This window comes from Melanerpes formicivorus, unplaced genomic scaffold (assembly GCF_026170545.1).
Source record: "Melanerpes formicivorus ecotype bairdi unplaced genomic scaffold, bMelFor1.0.p_v2 SCAF_76, whole genome shotgun sequence".
In the NCBI taxonomy this organism is placed as follows: Eukaryota; Metazoa; Chordata; class Aves; order Piciformes; family Picidae; genus Melanerpes; species Melanerpes formicivorus.
This window is the reverse complement of record NW_027142428.1, coordinates 1,519,407-1,546,049: the sequence shown is the minus strand read 5'-3', so window position 1 is coordinate 1,546,049 and position 26,643 is coordinate 1,519,407. Positions and strand designations below refer to the sequence as shown.

The 26,643-nt window shown below is 44.9% G+C and overlaps 1 protein-coding gene across 3 annotated transcripts in view; it reads right to left on the bottom strand.

Moving 5' to 3' along the window:
- LPP (LIM domain containing preferred translocation partner in lipoma) overlaps window positions 1-26,643 on the bottom strand; it is a 361,386-nt gene that overhangs the window by 163,838 nt on the left and 170,905 nt on the right. For all 3 annotated transcript variants that reach the window (XM_068164007.1, XM_068164009.1, XM_068164008.1), the window contains one exon: window positions 12,087-12,209. In XM_068164007.1, coding sequence (XP_068020108.1) covers window positions 12,087-12,209 — 123 coding nt within the window. The remainder of the gene's footprint in view (window positions 1-12,086; window positions 12,210-26,643) is intronic.

Genomic DNA, 26,643 nt, shown 5'->3' with positions numbered 1-26,643 from the left:
CTTTCTGCGAACCAGCACAGTAATCAACTCCGACACCTTCTCTTCCCACTTGATAATCACAGCTTGAAACTGCATGTGCATCCCAGCTTTCTGTCAGATGGAAACAAAACTGTCTCCCATCTGTATTGAATTCCCTGTGGATCACCACTTTTGGAAGAGGGAATCAAAATTGCCTGAGCCCCCAGGATGACTGGAGGGATTGCTGGTATGCAAGACAGCGGTTCTTCGTGGCTCTGAGCTTCTTGGGACAGCAATGGCTTCTCATCGACAAATCACTCCAGAGTAGGTAACATACCCAGATTCCCATCAGCCCAAAGATAAAAAACACTGCTACTTATGACAAGATAGCAAAGTGTCTGCCCTGGGTAATGCTAACAACTGAGTGAGATGATCATGATGACCCTATCTGTCTCTACGCATAAGGCCATAAAAACCTGCTCGTGCTCTCGTCGTACTTATGTACATTAAACTACTGCTTTCGAAGGGAAGAATTCCTTGTAAGACTTTGAATATGTTGCTTGAGAAGGGAGGAATCAGTCTTGGACTGCAATCACTGGCAGAAATACTCGTAACAACTGCACCAAAATCTCATTTTTTTCTATGCAGGTCAATTTTTTTGCTTTTGTTTTTAAATCTGTGGAAGAAGACAGCAATACTCATTGGCCCAAGGCACTATTGATTTCCCATAGAACCAGCAGCTAGAGTGCTCACTTTCAGCTGTGAAACAGCATGCTATGTTTATCTTGATGTAATATCTTTTCCATTATATCCTCTTTTACATACTGATAGAAGTTTCCTATTCACTATTGAAACACCATATGGTGATAATATATGCTAACACAGGCACAGTGACACAGTCCACAAGCCTGCTATTGAGCAAAAGCTGACAACACAAGGCTGAAAAAATTTTAAGTGCTTCCAAGCCACAATATATACGTCACCTAATTGCTTTCTACTGTGATGCAAAGAAGACTGAGCCAAGGAAGGAACTTCCCTACAATGAAACTGTAACAGCCTGGAGTAATTTACAGTTACTTGAAGAGCTATAGCAAGGATCTATCAATTCATAGCTTTCAGATACAAGCTGGGTGTGGGTTGGGTTTTCTTTTTTTTTCGCCTAAGCAGCTTTAATACACAGAAAGAGACGCTGCATCTCAGCATCACAGTCATCTCTCAAAAGGTTCCAGACAGGAAAGCAAAAGGCAATCAATAAAAGAAAATATAGACACAGCCCCTTAAACTGTCCACTGACGAATCTACCTCCTCCTATAATGGTTAACAGTTTTGAACTAGGAACATCTTGCAACATTCCTGAGCTATGTTCAGGCTATAAATGTATCATACATGGGGCAGCAGGCTCTAATGCAGAAACTGCATGGCCAGCTTCCACTTTTCAGCAGCGCTCTATATTCTTCCAGGCAACCCTACCTGAAACAAGGCTGGAAACAAATCTGCTGTGCCTTCAAGCCATCCAGTATGGACTTTAGGGAGGGCTCCTCTCTTCCCATTAGGACAAAACCTTGGGAAAACAGGACAGACCAGCAAACGACAACAACTATCCCAGAATGTCACCGCTGTGTATCCAAAGGCCTGGGTTTACAGCAAGCTGCACAGTCTCTATGTGCCTCAGCTCTCCACTTGCAGAAAAGAATCAGACTTCTCCTTTCTCAGGATACTACAAACTAAAGAAAAGCTGCAAGTGCTCACACACAAACAAGCAGCAGTTAGTAGCACTAACTAGTAGTATTTTAAATGCTAGGGCTTCCTAGCATGTTTTAGCCTTTGCCTTTCAAATGTATTTAGGACCTCCAACTGTAGAAGTTAGCTCCCCTCTTTTTTAAAAGAGCTCAACTCAACAGTAACTCACATCAGCAAGATCTGTGCCTGCCTTTCAATGGTCTCAGAACAGATTTGAGAGAATTTTAAGGTTTGTCAAGGCAATGCTCTCCTTGCTGCGAGTGCAATGCACAAATCACAGTCATTGTTCTCACTTCTGTGGAAATGACCTGAGGAAAACATCAGCACAGGCCACAGTGGGAGCAAAGTCCCAAGTGACACATTGCCATGCAGGTGTTCCTCCAAGTTGCTGTGCTGTTCCCTTGGCTCTGAACTATTTCCTTTCCCTAATAGAGAGGGAAACACAGCTGGTTCCTAATGTGTGCAGAAGAGAAATAGTCAACAAAAGAAACAGAAAACATAAAGAACAGAGCAAAGGAAGCCTAATTTCCTATGAACTTGTGTCTTGCATCTTGAGCAGACTCTGACCCTTCCTGTTCTTGTCCATTACCTCTCCTGACCGTTCCTCCTGCTTCCCTTCTCCCCCAGTACTAGCCTTGGCATTTACCTCAGTATGTCAGCCAAAAAGTCTATGCTTCAGGTCAGAGTTACAGTGCAGTCTGGAAGAGCAAAAGTTCAGGTTGCCTGCAAGACACACAGGAGGCTCAGAGCTTGCTGTGCACATGGGCAAATAGACCAGCCTATGGGCCACAGTGAGGACTGCCAGCACCATGCTGCAGCTCCTCAAGAGGCATAGGTCTGGGTCACTCCTTTCCAGCCATGGAGTTTTGCATGCATATATGCCTTTCTTCAACTCTCTTCAAAAGTGGTCACAGGACTCAAATCATATGTGGGAAGCAGGCAACTGCCAGACACTGGTGGCTCCTGGGTAGAAGGAATTAATCAGCTACACTTTCATTTCAAAATGCATCAGCTATTTCCTTGGTGGGCATTGTGAAGTTGGCTGCTGCACTCATGGGGAAATCACCACCTTGTGCCAGAGGACCGAGTTCAACTTTCAGCTGTAGGCAGGTGTGGAAAATAACTTCTCACTTCACTCAGTGCTGGGTAGATCAGAAAGTGATGATGCAGGTCCAGGAGACCACAACTTTCTGGGCCTATGCTTTTTGAATCCTTCAGGGTTTACTGTCAAGACATTGCATCAAGAAGTTTTTTGGTCTGGCCTCAGCAGCTCTGGTGATCCATGCACAAACCAAGACATCTAATCTCCCAGTGCCTTGGTTCCTCACTCGCCCATGAAATAGGAAGCATGCTTCCATATTTCAGAGGGCTGCTGTCATGGTGGCAAATCTAATGCCACTGAGGCACTCAGATGTATCGACCCATGCAAGGATGCAAGCAGAGTCTGCAGTCCAATGAAACACAGGTCTCTGCCCCAGAGGAGGCTGCTCTTTGCTGGGCAGGCGCATGGACAGCTAGGGAAGCGCGGCAGATCCCTTTGAGATGAGTGCCAAATTGCGGTGAGTGCCAAAATACGAAGACGGGGAAATGATGACAGGCTTCCTGAAATGATGGTATATTGCAGCTCGGTCCCATTGTGGGGGAAAAAAGACAGACAACAAAATGTAACAATAGCAAGAAGGCCTTGAACAGCTTTAGAGAGCAAGAGCCCTGCTCTCAACCACTCAACACAGAACAATCACAAATGTTGAAAGAAAAAAAATGGACCAAATTATGAGGTACTATTTGGTTTTTATCACTGTTCCCAAAGTAAATGTTTATCTTTATCTACACACACATTTGAGATGCCTGCACAGATTTTAAAGTCCAATGTATCCAATCCCAGTCATCATCCAAAGCTTTAGCCAAGCACGTAGGCAGAACACACAAAATGAATACAAAAACAAAAAAAGAAAGAGAGAGGGGAAGAGGAAAAGTAAACCTTGCTGAGATTTCTGTGAACTTTATTACACGTCAGAAAAAGAAACGGCGGGAGTGATGCTGCTTTATTTTCACTCTGATGACAGTACAAGAGGAAGAAATAATACCCTGCAAAGGTCACGCTTATCCTGTTCATCTGTGACAAGCTGATAATCTGGGATCTCAGAAAACTTTCTTTAAAAATCTTCACGGACATGCTCTTATCAGAAGGATTAAGGTTTAATACATACCAGCAGATGCAACCAATTCCAGCATCTGCTAATCAGAGCGGCGTCAGTTTGCCGCACACGCTGGCTGGAGCTGATGAGCGCAGGAAGGTTTGCCTTCTTGTAGAGAAGAGCCAAATCCAAACATACATGAACTCATCTGTTGGCTACACCTCTCAACTTGCACGTAGGTGGCTGAACATCCCTGCCCTGCACTCGCTACTCTGCCTGCAGGCGTGAGGGACGGCATGACAGACGTGCGCTGCTCACAGCCAGCACACCCGCAGTGGCTCTCCTAGAAAGCTTCAACATTGGGACTTTCTCAAATACCACCCACACGGGGTGGGAATGTCACTCTGCCTTTGCAGAGAGGAACTGCAGGAGTAGAGTTTCCTGGATGTAGAGGCTTTGATTTTCAAGTGCTGGGAGAAACCCACTGAAATTGCTACCGATGGGATGCTTCCTTTTCTACTTTAAGTAATCCACACGGATTTTCCAAACAGCACAAAGCCAGCACGCTGCAGCCAGAAGTGGGACCGCAGCTCTCTGAGGTGACCCCGGCTTTTAAACAGCCCATGCAATTTCTGATATCCATAGCTATGGCAAAAATGTTGCAGCCTGCTGAGAACAACCCTTGCCAGCAGCCTTGTAGTGAGCCTGCAAGAGCCCCTCTGGTGCTGCTACAAGCGTAAGAGCTCACCACCTCAGCACCAGCTTGGACACACCTCTATGGGACACTGTTATCTCTCTGCGTCCACACAAGCCATCTGAGCCAGAGGGGAAATGACAACAGCTCACAGACTTCATGAGAAGTATTGCACAGCACATGTAGCTGGATGGCCCTACTAAAATGCTTCCCAGTTTCAGCAGGTAGGCTTATCCCTGATGACCCTTTCTATCCTAGAACCTCAGAGTTCAAAAAGCCCCCCAAAACCAAGATGCACAGGCCTCAAATGAACAAATACAGAGGGCTCCCTGCCTCTGCAAAAGTACTGCCTGACTATTAATCCCCACCCTCCCCACCCCCAACCCAGGAGGGGAAATTAATTTTTAACTAACCAATTTAATCTTAATCTGTTTGTGCCCCTACATTTTTCTTCCCTAAAAGAGTTTCTGATGACAACTGGTATGTTAGCAAACACCCCACACACTGCACTTGCAGAGTTCTTTTGGTGCCTACCAACCTAAGAAGCCAGGCTCAGGCAATCAAGAGAAACGAGGACACCAGACTCTGAGCCTGGACTAGCAAATTTGCACGGACTGTTTTGGACACAGATTCAGCGATCTGCTCTTCACAGAGCCCATATGTTAATCTCACAGCCCAAACCAAGGGCAATCCTAAGGCTCTTTCTCAACGCTGGGGGAATATGCTGCTCCTTGCTGAGCAGGAGGCTTTGTTCATAGTTGGAGATACAGCTCTGCGTAAACAAAGATAAACCACCAGAACCCTTAGCAGTCCATTCCTGCTGCAGCTGTAAGTGAGGCACTAAAATTAGAAATGCACACGGAAGACTGCTCCAGGAGCCTTCAGTGCTCACCATTTTGTCTTGTTTTGTGGTTTGCCATCCTACAGCTGAAACTCTTCAATCCTGTCCCTTCACTCTGCAAGAAAATGCGTCCATTGCCTGTTCCCTGCCTTTGTTATCCCCAAGTGGTTGTCAAAAGAAGTGATGGGATAACAACCAATGCCATCAAACATTTAAATCCCTTTTAAATTCCACTCATTCTAAGACATTATTTCCCAGTATGTTTGGAACTTAATGAGAATGTATCACTGCTTTTTTTTTTTTTTTAATTTAATTTTCTTTACTTTTTTTATTGTTCTGCAACTCACATTGAGAATGAGCTTCTTTTCCTTCACAATATTACTCCTTTAGGCTGACAGTGTTGGATAGTGGCAGATGTCTAGTAGTAGGGGCAAGTGATACAGAGGGAATGAATGCTTAGATAGCTTGTCTAACTCTGCCTTCATTTTCCCCATCTGTTAGATGGGGGGGGGGGGGAAGTCTCTTTTTCATTATTTGTACAACCAGTAGTAAGAGGCAAATCACACTGAAGAGGTTGCCAAGCTACAAGGACAGAAGAGATTTTGAGAGGAAGTGGAGTAGAAATGCTATGTTCAAGGTCATTTAGCACAGTGGTGGTAGCTGGGAATGAAACAAGTCTCCAATGTGCCAGCGCAGCTCCCTCTGGATCAAGCTGCCTCTGAGAGCTGTACACAAGTAGATTTGGTCTTGACCATCCAACTATGTTTGCTATTTAAACACTCCATGAATTTTGGCCACCCAGTATTTTCTTTTTTTTAAAAAAAGGCTAATTACCTTTGCCCCAGGTACATTTTACTGCCTGGTACACCTCCTACAAAGTTCTGTTTGGCAAGCTGTGTGGTGCAGCAGACACGCTGGAGGGAAGGGAGGCCATCCAGCGGGACCTTGACAGGCTGGAGAGGTGGGCACAGGCCAACCTCATGAAGTTCAATAAGAGCAAGTGCAGGGTCCTGCATCTGGGTCGAGGCAATCCCAGGCACAAATACAGGCTGGGCAGTGACTGGCTGGAGGGTAGCCCTGAGGAGAGAGACTTGGGGGTGCTGGTGGACAAAAAGCTCAACATGAGCTCTCAGTGTGCACTTGCAGCCCGCAAAGCCAATCAGATCCTGGGCTGCATCAGGAGAAGTGTGGCTAGCAGGTCGAGGGAGGTGATCCTCCCCCTCTACTCAGCCCTGGTGAGACCCCACCTGGAGTACTGTGTCCAGTTCTGGAGCCCCTATTACAAGAGGGATGTGGAGGTGCTGGAACGTGTCCAGAGAAGGGCCACGAGGATGATCAGAGGGCTGGAGCACCTCTCCTATGAGGACAGACTGAAGGAGTTGGGGCTGTTCAGTCTGCAGAAGAGAAGGCTCCGAGGAGACCTAATTGTCGCCTTCCAGTATCTGAAGGGGGCCTACAGGAAGGCTGGGGAAGGACTTCTCAGGATCTCAGGTAGTGATAGGACTAGGGGGAATGGAATGAAGCTGGAGGTGGGGAGATTCAGGCTGGATGTGAGGAGGAGGTTCTTCACCATGAGAGTGGTGAAACCCTGGAATGGGTTGTCCAGGGAGGTGGTCGAGGCCCCGTCCCTGGGGATGTTTAAGAGCAGGCTGGATGAGGCTCTGTCCAGCCTGATCTAGTGTGGGGTGTCCCTGCCCATGGCAGGGGGGTTGGAACTAGATGATCCTTGTGGTCCCTTCCAACCCTGAATGAAACTATGAAACTATGAAAAGAGACAATCTGTTGGAAATTCAAGACAAAACTCAAGCACTTCAGAAGGTAGGTGTCCAATTCTGGACAAAGCAATCAGCATTCAATACATAATTCACAGCAGGGGCAAAAAATCCCAAGCTTTCATAGGCTGTTATTTCCAGTATTTCATTTTCACAGCCTCTGCTGGAAGCCTTCTCTCCAGAGTCACAAAGTTTTCTTGTTTTTAAAAAAATGCAAACATTTATTTTATGGGTTGAAATTTGGCATGCCTTTTGCTCAAAGCCTTGCTGCACTGGGCTCTTAAGGAAGGATTTAAGCATGTCCTGGTTTGATCGAGGGAAAAAATTCCTTTAACAGAGAAGCCAGATGAGCGCAGCACTCACCAGGCCCCCTAGCTGGGGTTCAGCCAACATATGACTAGCCCTTGCTCCCATCCATGGAAGTTCTGCACCTAAATTCCTTGTCTGTACAGCTTTATTTTACTAATTAAAGGCATAGCGACTTCTCTGCCTCTGAACTTTCCAGTGGGTTACAAGACTTTAGAAAGTGTGGCACGTGAACACAAAGCACACTGCAGCTACACAAGAGCAGCTCTGTACTTTACTCATCTCGCTAGCATTTCCAAATTTTACCAAACAGGAGGAAAATATTCATTAGATTTTTTTCATAATGCATCTGCAGTTCTGTAAATAATACCTAAGAAAAGCTCATCCAGTAACATTAGCCTGGAGAGGAGAAGGTTCAGGGGAGACCTTACTGCCATCTACAACTACCTGAAGGGAGGTGGTAGCCAGGTGGGAGTTGGTCTCTTCTCCCAGGCAACCAGCACCAGAACAAGAGGACACAGTCTCAAGCTGCACCAGGGGAGGTTTAGGCTGGATGTTAGGAAGAAGTTCTTCATAGAAAGAGTGATTGGCCATTGGAATGGGCTGCCCAGGGAGGTGGTTGAGTCACCATCACTGGAGGTGTTTAGGAAGAGACTGGATGGGGTGCTTGGTGCCATGGTTTAGTTGATTAGATAGTGTTGGATGATAGGATGGACTCGATGATCTCAAAGGTCTCTTCCAACCTGGTTAATTCCAATTCTAATTCATGCCACTGCAGTCGTGGTAATGCTGAGATCATGTTGGTTGCCTTCTCCATTTCAATTCACTGCCCCACAAGGCTCAAACAGGCCATGTTGGTGAAGGTAACACAGAAACTTCCTGAGTTCAGATGATGTGTGGTCCTTCCTAAAACTTCAGCTTCAGCTGAATTCTTGAAATATGGTCTCTCCTGCACCACCCCACATGACAGAAAGCATCCTTAGACACTGCTGTCTTGCAGCCAAAAATGATGATTTAGCTTTGCCATTTGCTGTTCTTTTTGATGAGAGCAATTTTGAAAGAAAAAAAAACCAACTAGCATTTTAATCACTGCTGACTGCTTCTGTGACTCAGAGACTTTCACTTGCAAGCCATGGGGTTGGCCCAGGGCTGAGGTAATGGTGATTAAAGCGGCTTCTCACTTATGCACTGCTGATGGCCAATATGAAGTAAACCTCTAGAAAACCTCTGCCACAGGGGACTCTCTCAACAACAGAGACAAGAACTAACCAGAAATGAAGATTGAGAGAATGTTTCACTTCGAGGTTCGGCAGTGTCAGTCTTGACTCACACTGGGGTACCAGATGCACCAAAGCATCTGCTCCCATCAAACCTGCTGTGATAGGTAGAAAAGATTTTCTCTGCTCCCTAAAGGATCTATGTTGGGAACATGCTTTTCAAACTCATTACTTCAGAGAAGAGGGAAACACAGCTCTGCAGGCAGCAGCATCCTACCACCTCTGCCCAAGACATTGGAGGCAGCCAGCAGGACCTAGATGATTCCTCTTCCTCCATTTTCCAGGTCGGCAGCCTTGAATTAGGCAGTGTGCCACTGGGTACAAGGACAGTGATGCTGACTGTAGGTGTCAAAACTCTCTTCCTGCTCTCTATTAATGGTAGCCATCTTTATCTCATGACAACGACCCTGTCACCTGCTTGGCAAACAAAAATATGTAACCGGAGCAATGCCCAGATAAGCAATGCTGGGATGGTGCAGAGCTTCATATTCATCCATGTCTTCAACAGCAGGTCTGCTGGCCCAAGAGAGTTGTCTGGGGTTGACATTGGTCCACCCATTTTGAGAATTATTTATGGACTTTCCAAACCTACACCAAAAGGCACAAACCCCTCTGCTTCAGAGGCACCACCTGGTACAATGTGTCTCACTGCAATCCTGAACTTGTACCAAGGATGGAAAGAGCTTCCCTCTGTGTGAATTTATGCCAATGGGTAGGGCATGTTAAATAAACTGCTTGTCATTATCCCACCATCAATCCTACTCCAGTGAGAGAGGACTACGTTACAGTTTATTTTATGTTGCTTTAAAACTATCATGAAGATAACATAAAAATGAAGCCTAACAACAGAATTTCTCTTACTCCAGCACAGGAGTATCCCCAAGGGCAAGGTATATCAATAAAATTATTATAATGCTTTAACTGCATAAGCACAACTGGAAATCTCTTCTCTGAAAACAAGTTGTAACTCTATTTTCCTATCTGCAGCCATTATCCTGATAAATTTGGGAAGGTCAGCTAAGGTGTAATCCAATAAATGTGCTGATGCTCTGAGTAAGTACCTCACAATTTTCAGTCTAATCTATTATCCTACCATAAGACCATCAAATGACTCACCAGTTTTAATACTTGGTACAGATCAAACAAAGAAAAATATCAAAGCTTTACATTCCAGTTCCACCTTTCAAGGACTCGTTTGAGTACTCTTTAATTATAGCAGATGATACATTCAATGCTGGCATTTTCTAACAGCTATAGTTAGAAGTTGCTGTAGCTGTACTTTTCACAGGACATCATTATGTTATCCAGTAAATCCTGAAAAGTGATAAACTGAACAAAAAAAATTGGGATGTGGTCCCAGAGATGAAATTCAGCTTCTTCCACCTACTGGATTGCACACAGTGATTGCAACACACCAGGGAACGGCAGCATCCCATTGCTCCTGGGAAGAGGGGACAGGTTTTCACAGCCCCTACCTGAACTAGGGGCACAAAGCCAAAAGAACATGCACGTGCACCGAGCAGCACGTGTCATCTTGGAGGCTAATGAACTTAAGAAGTCAGGTAAGTCCCAGACTTGGACTAAGCTTTCTGATCCTCCAGGAACTCAAATACAGCTGCAGAATTTTGCATTGGAGCATTGTGATTTTTATTATTGTTTTTATTACCACCCCCCCCCCCCCCCAGTGGTATGGGCACAAAATCAAAGTGAAAAATCACATCAGACTGTTCAGGTTTTAAAGGAAGTGGTATCAGGAGAGACAGTCAGCAAGCTGCAGAAGCTCAGAGAAGTGGTTACGGAAGTTATGTGTCTCTATGAAGATACTGGAGATGAGTGCAAGCATTGCCACAGAAAATGAGCAGTACAAATCTCTTCCAGTTAACTCTCACAGTGTTCTGTCACTAGAAAGCACTTCCCAGTAACCGTGCATCCTCTGTGTTTGGCCCACACAAACAAAATGAACACGAGTTATTTGACACAGAGCCTGAGCACTAACACTCCTAAATTAAATTAAACATTGACCCATTTATGGCAACAACAAAAACCCACTGGGAAAAGGACTGAATTCTATCTGGCTTACAGTGTTGCTCTTTTTGATGACTGCCCCCAATCAGATTGTTTTTCAAGGATGAGTCTATAAGTTTATGCAGTAACTGTGCACATGCTGGTTGAATGAAAGAAAAGTTTCTTGGTAGGTCCCTTCTGAAAGGACAAAAAAACCACACAGGTCACCATGCCAGAGCCTCTTTGTGCAGATGGACACTTTCAGAAGTACAAAAACCTGATTTAACTCTGCTTTTGCTAAGCTCACATACTTAAGAACAAATCTAAACAAACTCTGATTGCAACTTCAGTTCTGCTCCAAAAGTACTTAGAACAAATGCAACAATGAAAAGAACAAAACAGAGCCACAAACCAAAGAAAAGCTCTGTTCAGATAATGGGTGTGCACTGCATCACTTAGTCATTCCTTTGATACTTTTGACTTTGGGGGTTTTATTCAGGCTTAACACTGGGAAGACAAACACAGCTTACCTACAGCTGCACACATGCCTACAGATTCCTATACATGCAGGAAATGAGAGCAATCATGAGATTAAGCAGCAAAGGCAGGCCACAACTGGGCACAAACACATCTAGGATGATTTTACATGATCTCAAGAACTGCCCTTTTTAAAGTGCTACTGGGGTGTCATTGCTTCCTCTGATAAATAGATGACATCTCACCAGAACTTAAATAGCTCCACTCAAACACTACCTAGATGAGTGACAAAAATTAGCTGAGCTGCTGTCACCCCTGCAGTCCTTGTCTAGACACAGCAGAGTAAGTGTGAATTCCAGTCTGCAGTGCTGGGCTACAGCCACCCTGGCAGCTGAGCTGCAATCCAAGCCACTTCGTCGCCACTGATTAGACGACAAAAACAAAAGAAAACAACTTGAGACACGGCTATCTGGATCCTTCTCTGGCAGTGTGACAGATAAAAGTTCACAAAACAGAAAGCACAGCAAGAAAATAAAAGCGTAGAAGCGCTTGCGAACGGAGCAGGTTTTAATTCACAAGCTATTGTTGGGGGAAAATCAAGGCAAATGCAATGCCATCTTCTGCAAGTCTTTTTCTAACAGTCTCCGTGGCAATCTAACAATCAGAATCAGAGGATCTTTAATCTGAGGTATGGCAGCTTTTGAGCCAGTGCCCCCTCCAGAGCGGCTGCGCCCATCTCCCCATTGACAGCCACATCTGGATGCTATCAGGAAGAACTGGCATGCCGGCTCGCAACAAATACCAAGCAGTTGGCAAATTGACTCCAGCAGTCGATGCTGGCTGTTTTCCCACTTTCTGTTTACACAGTGTGGCACTAACCTGTTGAGTCCGAGGTTTGTAAGGAGAGCTGCTCTCTAGGTCAGCCAGGATGCTGGTCAGAGAATCGATTTCTGCATCTAAACTGGACCGCCTCTCCTCAAGTGTCTTGCCGCCAGGATTCACCTTCAAGAAGAAAGAAGAGCTCCAGTTATTCAAACCACTTGGCCAAGCACATGGTTTCTTACTGTCTTCAACAGGCTGCTACAATGCCTAGCAAGAACTCTCAGGTTGCAGGGACTAACATGCTGAAATGCTATAGCTCTCTCCTAGAACCAGCATCATGCCCCATCTCCCAAGGATTTGGGCTGCTTTGGAGCTTTTGATCTTCTATTTCATGGAATGGAATGGAATGGAATGGAATGGAATGGAATGGAATGGAATGGAATGGAATGGAATGGAATGGAATGGAATGGAATGGAATGGAATGGAATGGAATGGAATGGAATGGAATGGAATGGAATGGAATGACATATCATGAATCACAGAACATAACATAAATAGAACCATAGAATAAACAAGGTTGGAAAAGACCTCAAATATCATCAAGTCCAACCTGTTACCCAAGACCTCATGACTACTAGACCATGGCACCAAGTGCCACATCCAATCCCCTCTTGAAGACCTCCAGGGACAGCGACTCCACCGCTTCCCAGGGCAGCACATTCCAATGGCTAACAACTCCCTCTGTGAAGAACTTTCTCCTCAACTGGTGCAGCCTGAGACTGTGTCCTCTTGTTTTGGTGATGGTTGCCTGGGAGAAGAGACCAACCTCCACCTGGCCACAACCTCCTTTCAGGTAGTTGCAGAGAGCAATAAGGTCTCCCCTGAGCCTCCTCTTCTCCAGGCTAAACAACCCCAGCTCCCTCAGCCTCTCCTCATAGGGCTTGTGCTCGAGGCCTCTCATCAGCCTCATTGCCCTTCTCTGGACACGTTCAAGTGTCTCAATGTCCTTCTTAAATTGAGGGGCCCAGAACTGGACACAGTACTCTAGGTGTGGCCTAATCAGTGCTGAGTACAGGGGCACAATGACTTCCCTGCTGCTGGCCACACTATTCTTGATACAGGATGGGATGCCATTGGCCTTCTTGGCCACCTGGGCATACTGCTGGCTCATGTTCAGCCAGTTGTTCTTGGGAAAAAGACTATCACCCAGGAAAACCATGAACAGAGTGACAGCCAGGACCCTTTTTGATTCTATACATCTTGCTTTCTCTTGAAGAGACAGGAAGAGACACCACCATCCACCTCAAAAGTAAACACCACATGTAAGCACCACAGGAGAGTATGTGATTCCCAAGCCACTATTCAAGAGTTGCACTGCAATCCCTGCTAGAAGAAACATTTTAAGAGAGGAGTCATTGACACCCCTTGGTTTTGAAAAATCAACCTAGCCCAAAACCTCTGGGAAGGACCTCTGTGCTGTACATCTCAATCCAATAGCAGTACCTCCCAGCAATACACAAAGGCAGGCAGAAGCTAGGAAACATCTTCCTCCTCAATGTTTTCAGTGCTTTGAAATCAGGTAGCTCCATCAGGAATGAGGGGCTCAAGAAAACCAGCTAAGAATTCCTACTAAGTGAGAGGCAGGTACAAGGAGCTAACCTTACTGTGCCAGCCCACATTTAAGGGCATGTACAGAAACCAAAGTTCTTGAGTCAAGTGAAATATTACACATTGAAAGACATTTCTCAGCCTGAGTCATAGTCAATGTTTTTCTTCCGTCCTTCCATGTCTGACTTATCTGCAAATCCCCCAGACTGTCTCTCTCTGTGTACATGTAACTACAGAGCTCAGTGAAGAAGAGCTCATTCACAGCGTGACTACTACAATAATAAAAATACCCAAGAATTACCTAACCTCTCACTTCATTTCAACTGTAAAGTCTGTTCAGACCATAGTGGCACCTCCCCACAGACAATCCAGCTCTGTTTGCCTTCACTCTCACCAAGTTAGTTCAATTTTCCAAGCCAAAAAATTGCCTTTTCCTTCAGCTCCCTGGCAGTTCCAGAGAGGTTTCATTTAAATTTCATTTCAGGAGCATTCGATCATTACCTGCTTTACAGAGCTCCCCAGTCATCAGTCTGGCACAGAAATGGCAAGTTGGTCATAGAGACACAGACTATGCAAAGCAGGCAGGCTCTTGATCTGCCAAGCTTATATGTGCTGAGGCATTCATTAGTTCCTAATGATTACTACATCTTATTGGATTACAATAAATTTGGCTTGACTAATAAGAAAATGGAAGCTCCAATGTGCTTTATGCTGGGAGTCCAGTTAGAAACTACTGACCAACCCAGTTATTCTTGCCTATTTTTATTATAGAGGCAAAGTTTTTTCCATCCAATCTATTGTTTAAAAAAACAGAAATACTTTTCACAGGAATTACCCCAGACCATTACTCCTGGCTAGCTGGAGGCACCTGGACATTGAAACCTGCAAAAGCACAATTTCCTTTCCGTTATTAGTGCACTCCATGGCTCTCATTTGATTGTACTCTGTCCTCCAGTTGTTGGCCTATAACTACGAGGCAGCCACAAGCTTCTCAGACACAAAAACTGCGATTGCTCCACTCCAGAGAATTTTTAAGCTAGGCAGCCAAAATCCAGCCTAGAACAGGGAGGAGATGCAAAGGGCATCCAAGGCTCCAACATTTGAGGCGATAAATGAGGAAAACAGCACACCCAGGAATAAAAATGGAGCCCACAGAGGGTTTTTTTGGGTACCCTGACCATGGAGAGGAGAGATGGTGGTGGCAAATGAGCAGTTCAGGCAATTTCATTTCTGCTTCTTAGCATTTCTGGGCCATATTATTCCCAGGTTCTCATTCCCCAGAACAATTATGCAATAGCTGATGAGCAAATGCTGCAGAAGAAGTTGTAAGGTTGCAAAAGTTAAATGTCCTTAGGAAACCTAGAAAAAAATAAAATGAAATAGCATGGGAGCATCTCTATTGATTCGGCGCTCTGTAAAAGATTTATTTATTCAATTAAAACATAATCAGCATAGATTAAGAGCCCAATTCTACAAATGCTGGAGCACAATGCAGGATGACAGTGCCAATGAATAACAGTACTGATGCGTGGCCTATTGGGACAGGACTGGACTTTAAGTACTTGTGAAGATTACCATTTCTTAAAAAGACAGGTTTCTGCTTGCTCTCCCTTCCCCATTCCGACAAATCTTACCTTTCCTCCCCACAGCACTCCAGGTTCAACTGAGGGATCTGCTGTATGTGGAAAAAGGGGAATTTGCAACACTAACTATAGCAAGAGAGGGTTAAGTTACTTCTCTTCTCATGCTCTCTGTCATGATGTGCTATAAAAGTTTTATGATATTGCTCTGGAACAAAACCCAAGTGCCAGGTCCCAAGGCTCAGCAGGTTCTCACAGACATGGCTCTGCTCTGAGGAACCCAGACCAGTTAAGCTCACAACCTCACAGATACAAACACCAGAACCAGAAAGAATTGCTAATTCTATTCCTGTCTGGATTTATGGTATGGCTGCAGACATGTCGCTTGCTCACCCTCCCTTTCAGCCAACAGAATATGGAAAAACAGGTTTAAAAAGAGAAAGGATGCTATCTGCAGCCTGGCCAACGTGAGCTCGACACAAAGCAAACAGAAGCCAACCCATTCCAACAAACTACTCATGGCAGAGACTATCCACTCACGTGAACTTCTGCTATGCCTAGACTCCTATCCCCTGGCTAGGTCCCCACTGTTGGGCAAAAGAGAGGAAAACAGCAATGAGCTTCCCTGCTTGGCTTGCTTGTCCACCTCTGAATTCCTGGTGTGCATCTCAGAGCAGCTGTGATGGTAATCTGCTCTTGAGACCTGCCAACCCACTCTGTGTTGTTGAAAACTAGCTGTAATTTTGCTAATCCTACTACCCAAAACCAGTCAGTGACACAGGTGACCACACAACACCCCCAAGGGACATCCATTACAGAACCTGCAGCACAAAGAGCAACACAGGGCCTCAAAGTTCAGCCCACCCTGCTATGAAGGCTAGTCACTGAGCTAGAAGACACAAACATCACAATGATTTCCCTAGATGCCACCTTTTCCTACAACCCAGATCACCTACTCTTATCATCTTTTACACATTATAGCAGAGAAACATGAATGTTTCTCATTTGTCCAAGCCAGCTCCTTGCAATAGGCTCAAGGAGAAGAATCTGGCTTCCAGATGTCCTTCCTAGCTCCTGATCCAAATTCCTTTCCCTGCTCAGGCCCAGCCGCCTGTCTTTTATTCTCTGTTTTCCCCTCTATGCCCTGTTCGCTGCCACGCAACGCTGCAGCCTGGGACAGTTACTAGCCCCTGGGATGAGAAGCAATGTGGGCTGCCTGTTTGGCCTCTGAGCCTCTATAGGAAATCATGTTAGTATTGTATCAGGGAAAGATGAAGAGTGGATTTGCAGTAGCAACCTGCTGACTTACATGGACAGCAGATCAGAAGTAACTCCAGAGTCCAATTGTGTATCTTCTGCCAACACAAGGCAATGGCCAAACTCTTGCGCGCTTTCAGAGAATCACCACAGTGCATCAAGATTCACCTTCTTCCCATCCACCTTAACCTCACTGAAGTCTTCTCTAAAACAGGTTGAGCTGAGAGTGTTTCACAAGCATTGTGACCTGCTCATTGTCCAAGCTGTGCTCCAGGAAAATGAGCTGTCATTACTGGGAAATGCAGTACTGTTATATATGCACAGACACCTCCAAGACAGCAGAGCTACACTCAGACACACAATCTTCCGTACAGCATCAGCTTGCTCTGCACAGCATGCTATCACAAGTCACAGATAACCCCATAACTCACAAGTGGAAGAATGGAGATGAACACCGTGGATACTAAGAAAGGTCATAGATAATGACTTGAAATAAACAGGCTGGGGGGCCCCAGCACCTTCTGCTACCAGGGTGTGTCTGTCTTATGGGAGCCTGAGGTGCTTGGGGAGCTCTCTTTGGGCTGCAACAGGTCAAAACTGTTTGCATTTACATATCTAAGAACAGAGAAAAGTAGGGTGCAGAAAAACCCTTTGCAGCAAATGTAGTGACGGAAAAGGAGGACTGAAGTAATGAGAGGAGCAAGGAAGAGGGCAAAGCAGGGGGTGTGAGCGAGTAGATAGTAAATAAGGACTTTTGCCCTGAAAGACTTCATTTTCTTTTCCTCCAGTAAATGTGACTGAGACACAGATGAGGTGGCAGAGCTGATAAATCCAGTGACTACTGTCTGGTTGCACCCATGGTAGCCGCCTGTCATGCTCTGCAAGCTGTTCAAATACTACAGTATGCGCTGAGGTGATAGGAAGAATAAATGAAATGGCTCTCCAAACAAGAAGTTGGGATCTCTTTCTAGTCCCTGGCCTTGGGCACTGGGCTTAGAAAGAAAGATGGGGCTCTTATTTCCTGTTTTAGCTGGAGGGAGGCAGGGCAGAAGAAGGAAAGATGTTTCATTTTGATGGCACCTGTTATACACACCAGAAGAGACTGTGAGAAATGTTAACTGGGAAGAAGTGATTCAGTCTCTGATATACTTCAGGATGGGGTTTGCGTTTAACTTTTCCCTTTCAGACACACACCCTTGATACCTCAATTGCTCACGCTGTAGTATTTCCCAGTTTTCTCTCCAAGGACACAAAAGCCATCCATAGCACAAAAAGACACTGCAGTGGCAAAAATACACACCCTCAAAGGCATATATCAGGAAAATGAGGCACCTTGAAGATGAGCTTCTGTGTCTACTCTTCCCTGAGCCTAAAGACAAGTGCAAACATTTTGTTTCAAATTCCCTAATGTATGTTAAAACAGTCCCAAGAGGTGGCTCCAACAAGCACACACATGGAGACGAGCTGACTGCAACATTTGGGGTTAGGGGTGTGTAAGATGATTGAGTGAAGCCTAATCACCCTTCCAGGCTTCAAAGAGAGGCTGGAAAAGTAGTTGTGCCTTTTTAAAAGAGAAAAATTGAGTCTTTTGAAACAAATCCCAAATGATGGAAGATTTCAGCAGATGTGACTGCGGTGATTTCACTAGACGTGATTGTATCAAGCATCTAATAGAAAAGAACTTCCCTGCTGTTCCATCAGGCTGAAGCCAGGCCTGAAATATCCTTTTCAGTCTTTTGATGACATCAAGGATAAAAGCCAAAGGGAAGTTAGGTTTTGATTTACTTTTTCCCCTCGTGCTTTCCTTTTTTTCAGGCACAGAATAGTTTTACCTGGTTTGTGTTGCTGAGCATTAGCAGGAGCAAAAGAAAACACTTCAGAAGTTTTAAGTGAGCTGTTCAAAGGCATTGTTTGGTGTCTCTCAGATGCCACTGTCATTTAACTGAAGAACATTTCTACAACTCCATCCAGCCACTTTTGAAGATCTCCCTGTAAGAAGGCAAGTAGGCCTGCCTGGAATGGGACTTAAATGGGCTGGGGGGGTGATAGAATAGAATAGAATAGGAGAATAGAATATAGAATAAACCAGGTTGGAAGAGACCTTCAAGATCATTGCGTCCAACCTATCATCCAACACCATCTAATCAACTAAACCATGGCACCAAGCACCCCATCCAGTCTCTTCTTAAACACCTCCTGTGATGGTGACTCCACCACCTCCCCAGACAGCCCATTCCAATGGCCAATCACTCCCTCTATGAAGAACTTCTTCCTAACATCCAGCCTAAACCTCCCTGGCACAGCTTAAGACTGTGATCATCTACCAAACACCAGCCTAGCTTAATGCCTGCAAAAGGGCCAGCAGGTGTGCTGTAGCAAACCACAGGAGACTCAGCATGGTAAAAGAGGAATGAGCTCCTGAGGTTCAAACTCAGCTCAGTCCCAGGCCTACAGCATGATCCCAGGGTGGCCACAGGCCAACATTCAGTTTTTCCACTCATGCAAAATACAAATAGAACTGGGTATCCTGAGGAATAATTGATTCTATCTCTGAAGCAATCAGGTATTGTAAAGAACTGCACAGGCTTACAGTTGGGGCAGACGAACAAGCAGACAAAGAAAAGCTACTTCCTAAGCATTGCTAGGAGACATCTTGTGAAATCTTAACTAGCAATTTATAAACTCACTGTGGTGTAGGAGGCTCATAAAAAGGACCAATAATAAAAATGTATTAGAAAAAAACAAAACACAACAACAACAACAAAAACCCAGAGAAAGCAGTGAACAGATGAAGAAAGCAAAAAACTAGAAGTCATCACAGAATCATAGAATCATTTTTGTTGGAAAAGATCTGAGTCCCACCATTATCTGACTCTAACAAGACTAGTGCTAAACCAAGTCTATCAGCACCACATCTATGCCTCTTGTAAACATCTCCAAGGATGGGGATTGAACCACTCTCCTAAGGAGCCAATTTCCAGTGTTTGATAACCTTTTCAATGAAGAAGCTTCTGATAGCCAACCTAAAAGTTCCCTGGCACAACATGAGGCCATGTCTTTTCATCCTATCACTAGCTACCTGGGAGAAGAGACTGACCCCCACCTTGCTATAACCACTTTTCAGGGGCCTCACCAGTGCTGAATACAGAGGTACAATCTGGTCCTCTGGCCACGCCATTCCTGATACAGGCCAGGATGCTATTTGTCTCATATTCACAGGTCTTTCTCTGCTGGGTAGCTTTCCAGATGCTCTTCCCCAAGCCTGTAGCATTGCATGGGGTTGCTGTGACCCATGTGCAGGACCTGGCATTTGGCCTTGTCGAATCTCAGTTAGCCTCAATCTATCAATCCAGCCTCCTGCTGCACAGCCTTCCTACCTTCAAGCAGATCAACACTACCACCCAGTTTAGTGTCATCTGCAAATTTACTGGGGGAACAGTCAACAGCCTCAACTAGATCATTTATAAAGACATTAAACAGAAATGGCCCCAGTAGTGAGCCCTGGGGAACACCACTTCTGATCAGCTGTCAACCAGATTTAACTCCATTCACCACCAGCCTTTTGGCACAGTCATCCAGCCAGTTTTTCACCCAGCAAAGTTTTTTACCCATTCATCTAAGCCATGAGCAGCCAGTTGCTCTGGGAGGAAAGGGTGTCTTAGTAATGTCCAGGTAAACAACATCCACAGCCTTTTCCTCTTCCTTAACCAAAATTAGAAGGGTTTTGACCCTTCTAGTTTTCTCCCTGCATAAGATTACAGCAACTTTGTGGTCCTCCTGAGTAGCCTGTCCCTTCTTCCAGCAACCATAAAGTCTCTTTCTTTCACAATCAAATGTCGCTAATGAGCCAGGCTGTCCTTCTTCCCCAACAAAACCCATTTTGGCAAATGGGGACAGCATGCTCCTGTGCCTTCAAAACTTCCTTGTTGAAGAATGTCCAGCCTTCCAGAACTCCTTGACCCCTTAGGACTGCCTCCCAAGGGACTCTGTCTACCGGTCTCCATAACAGGCCAAAGTCTGCCCACTGGAAATCCAAGGTGAGAGTTCTGCTGACCCTTCTCATTACTTCTCCAGTAATCAAAAACTCTATCAATTAGTGATTGCTGTGCCTAAGATGGCCTCCAACTATCACATCACTCTTAAAACAAAGAAAAGACGGTAGGTGTTTCATCACGCAACATGCTGCTAAGCTGCATAGCTACTTCTGCTGCAATAATTGCTGTGAGTTGGCATGGCTTTCAAAAGCAGTTGGAGAAACATCTGGAAGAAAACTCCACTAAGATAATTAAAAGCAAAGCAAACAAACCCCCCCACCAAACAAACAGGCAAACAAACAAACCCCAACCGGAAAAAAAACAGCTAACAACAAAAAAAACCCCACCCCACCAAAACATTCTGTGCTTCCCCTTTTACATTCTCCTCTGGACACTCACTACTGACCACTAGTGCTCTGATTTGTCTCTCTCTATAGAGCATTTCCCTCCCTGTAGCTGAGAAAACAAAATCACAGCCAATTGCACTCAGTCCCCTGGGACACAGATATGAAAGACAGCAAAAAGTTTGTTGCAATTATGAATCTGTATGGCAATAAAGATTTGTATTTCCCTAGAGATCAGTGTGACAGGCTCTGTTCACATACAATAGTTAGGAGCTTATTGTCAACTGGATGACAGCCTTGGGATGAGAAAGCAGGTAGAGGGGTGGAGCAAGGTGCAGCAATCCAGAAACACAACCAACCTCCTTCTGGTCAGATGCTAATGCAAACAACTCCTTAATGGACATTTTATTCTTTCTATTTGCCATCCTAGCCCTGACAAAACATGTCAGAAGACAACAAAACACCATCCAAGCTCCAGCTGCACTTTCACTGCTGGATAGTCCTGACATCATTTGATCTAAGCACAAGTCAAGCACTGGGTTTTGTCCTTTTTCCATCACTGTTTAATAAATTGTTTCCCTCTGCACATCCTGAGAGGGGCCTTAATCCCCAAACCAGCATCTTCACTCCACTCAGGGACAGGATGGTGGCATCCAGTGGCATCCATTGCAGACGAGTAGTGGTAATACCAGGGTAGACCCCAGGACTACATTCCTTTACAAAAAGCACCTGCTCCTAACGCTGGAGAGAAGCTTTTGCTACAAACAAGCATGGTTTATCCAGACTTATCAAGAACACAGAAAAGGATTTGGCCCTGGATATTGAACAAGTGAGAAGAAACAAAAAAAAAAAGGATGAAGTTGCATCATAGAGCTTTAACCAATGGCCTCCATGGCCTGCAGCAAGCTCTGCTGAAGCAGTAGGCCAGCAGCTGATGAATCTGGTGGCTTTCATGGGACATGAACAATAGCCCATGAGGAGATGTGCAACACTCCCTGTCCCATGGACACCCTTGAGGACAACAGAGGCTCGACATGCAACAGAAGTAAAGAGGATGCAGCAAACAGTTCAAAACATTCAACAAGATCTGCCTTGCAGCCTAGGTGTGCACTTCTTGCTACCCCAAAGCTGGAGATGCCAACACAGAGGTCCTGCGTTGCCAGATCTCCTCCGCTCCCAACTGCTCTTCCCCAGAATGATGTCACAGAGCCTTCTGCTCTCCGTCTCATAGAATAACACCTGTACCTCAAGCATTCAAACCTGCACCCAGCTTTTCCACGTTTCTGACCACTGCATTTTGCTCACATAAGGAAGTTCAGGAGATTTCAACATCAGCAAAACTGGGATTTCAAAACTGCAGCACTACTGAAAAACAGCAAAACGGAAGAAATCATTTAGTCAGCTGAAGAATCTTTGTATCACCGGCCAGCTAGTACATGGGAAAGAGGCACTGTGCTACTCAAGCACATGAAAGCAACAGGATGGTTTTGATAAGGAACAGTTGAGGGATGAAGAGAGAGGAGGAGTCCCATGAGTCGACATCTGCCAGAGCGGCAGATCCGACGGTCCCGATAGCTTACTTAACGTGTCTGATCAAAAGCTCTGGGAGTCTTGTCTGTGTTAACTGCTACCAGATGCAAAATCAGCAGCAAGATGAGAAGTGTATTAATAAACTAAGGAGGCACATAAAGTTATTTGAAAGCCGAATGGGGAAGATGGGGAGAGAAGGGGAGAATAAAACCAGTTTATTTTTCCATTAAGGCAATTTAATATGCTCCGGGTGGAGTTACAATCACTCGTCCTTGGGAATTAAATTGAATTAGTGAAACGTTCCTGTTCATCCCCAGCATATACAATATAAAGTGGAATACATATTTTTTTCTTTATGCTTTCTGCAGGACAGCACTACCTCTCTGTTGATGGGGCAAGAATAGCTGGCCATGAAATCCTTTTGACCCAGGATGACTTTCACTGACTGTACCTAACTTTACAGCAGCAAGGAATATATCCTTTTTCTTTTAATTAAAGCAATTACATTAGGACACATTATTGATAATTATGGTGACTGTAAAAGTTTCCCCTTTCTTTGCCCCCTGCCCTGCCAACTTAAAATCTGTTCTGATATCCTCACAAATTAACGCTTAATTAGCCATCAAGCAGAGCTGATGTTCTCTGCAGTGCATTGCTGCTTGCAGGAAAAAAATGACAACTGAGGGAGGATATCAAATACTTCATCATCTGCCTCCAAGGAGGGAACCATAAGCAAAGAGTAACCAATTACTCCAATACAGCTGCAAAGCTTAATCAATGTAAAATCCAAGCAGCTCATTAAGTGTCCATGTAATAAAGGAAGACCTTCCCACTGGCTCGTACACCACAAATGTTACATTTCTAAAGGATCCTATGGCAATGCCCAAGAGCAAAGACTCCCTTCATCTCCACATCCTGCCCAAGTCATGATCTTTCTCTTTCCTTTCCTGTTGTAAGAGAAGAGGGAAGAGGAGGATGCCTCCAGTGGCATGTCTGACAAGCCATGAATTACACACACCTACGCACAGGGGAAGCTGTCACACCCAGCCCCCTGACTCTGGATTTATATTCCATAGGGGAAAACTGCACCAAACCGCACCAAACACACCGCCTGGTGCCACGCCATCCTGGAGCAAGGGGAGCGTGGAACTGAAGGTGATTTTACTCCTTTTGACACTTCTGGCACTGAAATACCATGTCCAGTTTGGAAGTCAGCATTTTAAAAAGTTGAGAGAAACCCCAGAAAAGCAGAAACAGCTGACAAGCAGGCACGTAAAGAGCTCACTTGGCTTCGCTTATGAAGGAGATTGAGTAGCTCGATAACAATATCTAAACAGCTTCACAGAAGGAAAATGCCAGATACCACAACATTGTCCAGCCTAACAAAAGAGAAAAACATGCTGTGGCTAGGAAGCCGATGCCAGAGCAATTCTGTTTTAAAATAGCAGAGATATTCACTTCTGTGTAATACTGCAGGTAGAACAAACTCGCAAGATTTCTCCTTCTCTTGATGTCTGCGGATCAAGGCTGGGTGCCTTTGGTCTCCCTGGGTGACCAGGCAAAAGCTTTATGATCTGCGATACACAGAAGGGCACAGCTGACAATTTAATGGCTCTGCCTGGCCCCCACATTGACAGAAGTGAGAAAGCAACCGCGCTGCCGTGTTCGTACAGATCTACTGAAATCACTTTGTGTTTGTACTGCTTTAACTGGAAATTAAATTTGCATGAACAAAATCTCTCTCACACAAGACTGTATATTGTGACAGTTAAATGAAGAGCTTTTAAAAAGGGACACGTCTCAGGCAATTTTAATCAGAAAAGATAGGTTTTGTTAAAGCCACCAATTTCACAAAATTAAGGTTGACAAACGGTTTTTAAAAACTCCTTTTGGGATTTAATCACATGTTGGAAACCCATATGCAGCTGCTTGTGTCACCTGCAAAAAGACTGTGTAAAACACAAGCATATGCTTAATTTTACACGTGCGCTTAAGTTCCATCAACTTTGAGCGCCGTTGAAGCACGCAGCCAAGCTCCTCCAAAATTGAGAATGCATTCCTGAACGTGGTCTGCGAAGCTATTAGGAAATCACCACCACCACAAAAAAAGGGAGGGGAGGGGGGGAAAAAAAAAAAAGTAGAATTCAAATTGCCCAGTCAATTCTCACAGCCTGAATAAGCTCCAAGTGCAGAAGTTAAACATGTGACATGCTGAATTTGTTTGCTTGTTTTGCTGTAATAGGAAGGGGTGCGCGCCAAAACGCTTGCAAGGATTCAAGAATCTCCCAGAGAAGCTGGCAAAATGTCAGCCAAATGCATGTATAAAACTGAAAAAGAGTCAATGGCTTGGCATTTGACTTCTGCAGAAATGAGTCATGGTAAAAACCTACTGTATGTCTCTCAAAGATGAGAGGAGGAAAACCTGGACTCTGCCTCAGTCTGCATGTGTTTTGGGTGGTTAATGGTTCTGGTCCACCACGGACCAAAGGCACAGGAAGCCTCAGATGGGCAGACACCGCAGTTCTGATTCATGGAGGAAGCTCCTTGCCTTCAAGAAGTTTGCAACCTCATTTTCCAAACCATTAGGCTCACTTTTACCTTCCCTTCAAGGCTGCCAGATGTGTGTCTGGTATTTGATTTGGCTGGACGACCATGGCTGTTCTTTCTTTTTTACCAACAACCTCCTTGTTCGGATACCTTACCTTCTATACGTTTCCTCAGCTGAAGGAAAAGGATGTGAACTGCATGAAATGTTGAACAATGAGTAACTTGTACTGCCCAAAGACTGCTGCAAGACCCTGCAGAGAGCATCCCCAGAGTGCAGATCCCTCCTGGGTGAGCTCCAAGGTTTATTTTGATACACTGATAAGTGAATGTAAGTTGTTGTTTTTCAGTAAGAACTCGTGCATCGGAAAATGCGGTGTCCCCAGTACACATTAGACCTCAGGAAAATGTAACTGTATTTCTGCTTGGGGCCAACACAGCTAGAGGCCAAATGGGATTTATTTCTGCACAGAAAGTATATTCCCTGCCTAAATGTCTTTAAGAGGCTCACCCTGACCTTAGCATCGACCAAACACCACTCCCAGCGGACAGCCCAACGACCACCCCCAGGGAGCACTGACACCTGAATGTCAGCACAGACCTCGGCAGTGGCATCCTTTGGGAACACAGAGAGGTATTGCAGGGCAGAATTTGCAAAGCCAGAGCCAGGGGAAGGAAAGGGAAAGCAGTAAGTGGAGTAACAGAGCCAAAGTGGAAGGCTAGACCTGGGACATGAAAAGCCATGAGGCTGTTTCCATGGCAAAAGAGAGCTATGAAAATGAGGAGATGGAGAAGGAAGGAGATGTAGCTCAATGAGAGGAGTCTGAATGAGAGGAGTCTGCACAGCGCCTCTGGCAGTGTTGACACTTGATGGCTTCAGCAACAATTTGGAATTGCTACAGCTTTCCAAAATGCTTTATTTTACTCCTTACACCACTAACACCAACATTAAAAACATCATATGATGTTTTCCAGATGTTTTCCCTTACCTGTTCTTTGTCTGTTAAAGCTAATCAGCATCCTTCATTTTCAGCAGCAAATCAAAACTGAAAAATAGAATTGTGAGGAATGGCCCTGCAAAGATGGGAGTTTAGTGGCAGTAGACACTTAAAATCATGCCTGCTCTTCTCTCCTGGAGCAAATACAACAACATTTCTCATTGCTATTTCTACCAGCTTCCAGCTTGCTCAGTCACTGCCACACGCTCTTCAGAGACAACATTTTCTGACAACAAAACCACCCATCCTGGTAGCTGAAGCTATTTTTCACCCGTGATGGAAACTAAAAAAGCAGAGACAGGAACCTACATTTGAGTCACTTCCATTCTTGGAAATTGGATTCTCTCACAACTTCTCCACATCCACATCTCATTACTGCCAGGCAAAATCTGCATTAAAATAGGATGAAGTTTGCCCTACTCTTTGAACTAATCCAGGGCTGTAAAACTGAATTTAGATGGACAGCTGTGGTCTCCAATCAGCAGAGCTGTATTTCTCTTCCCCTTGCTCGGCCAAAGGTCATTTCTCTACTGTGCAGCATCACAGTAGTTAAAGCAACAAAACCAAGGTGAGAATCTTCGCTCTTTCTGCTCTGCCACATTCCAGCCGACCACCATCACCAAGCTGCATGGAAAGACTTTGACTTTCTAAACCACATCTTCCAATCCCACCCAGCTTCACAGAAAAGGCACAATAATTTGTCTGCTGCATTTTTTAGA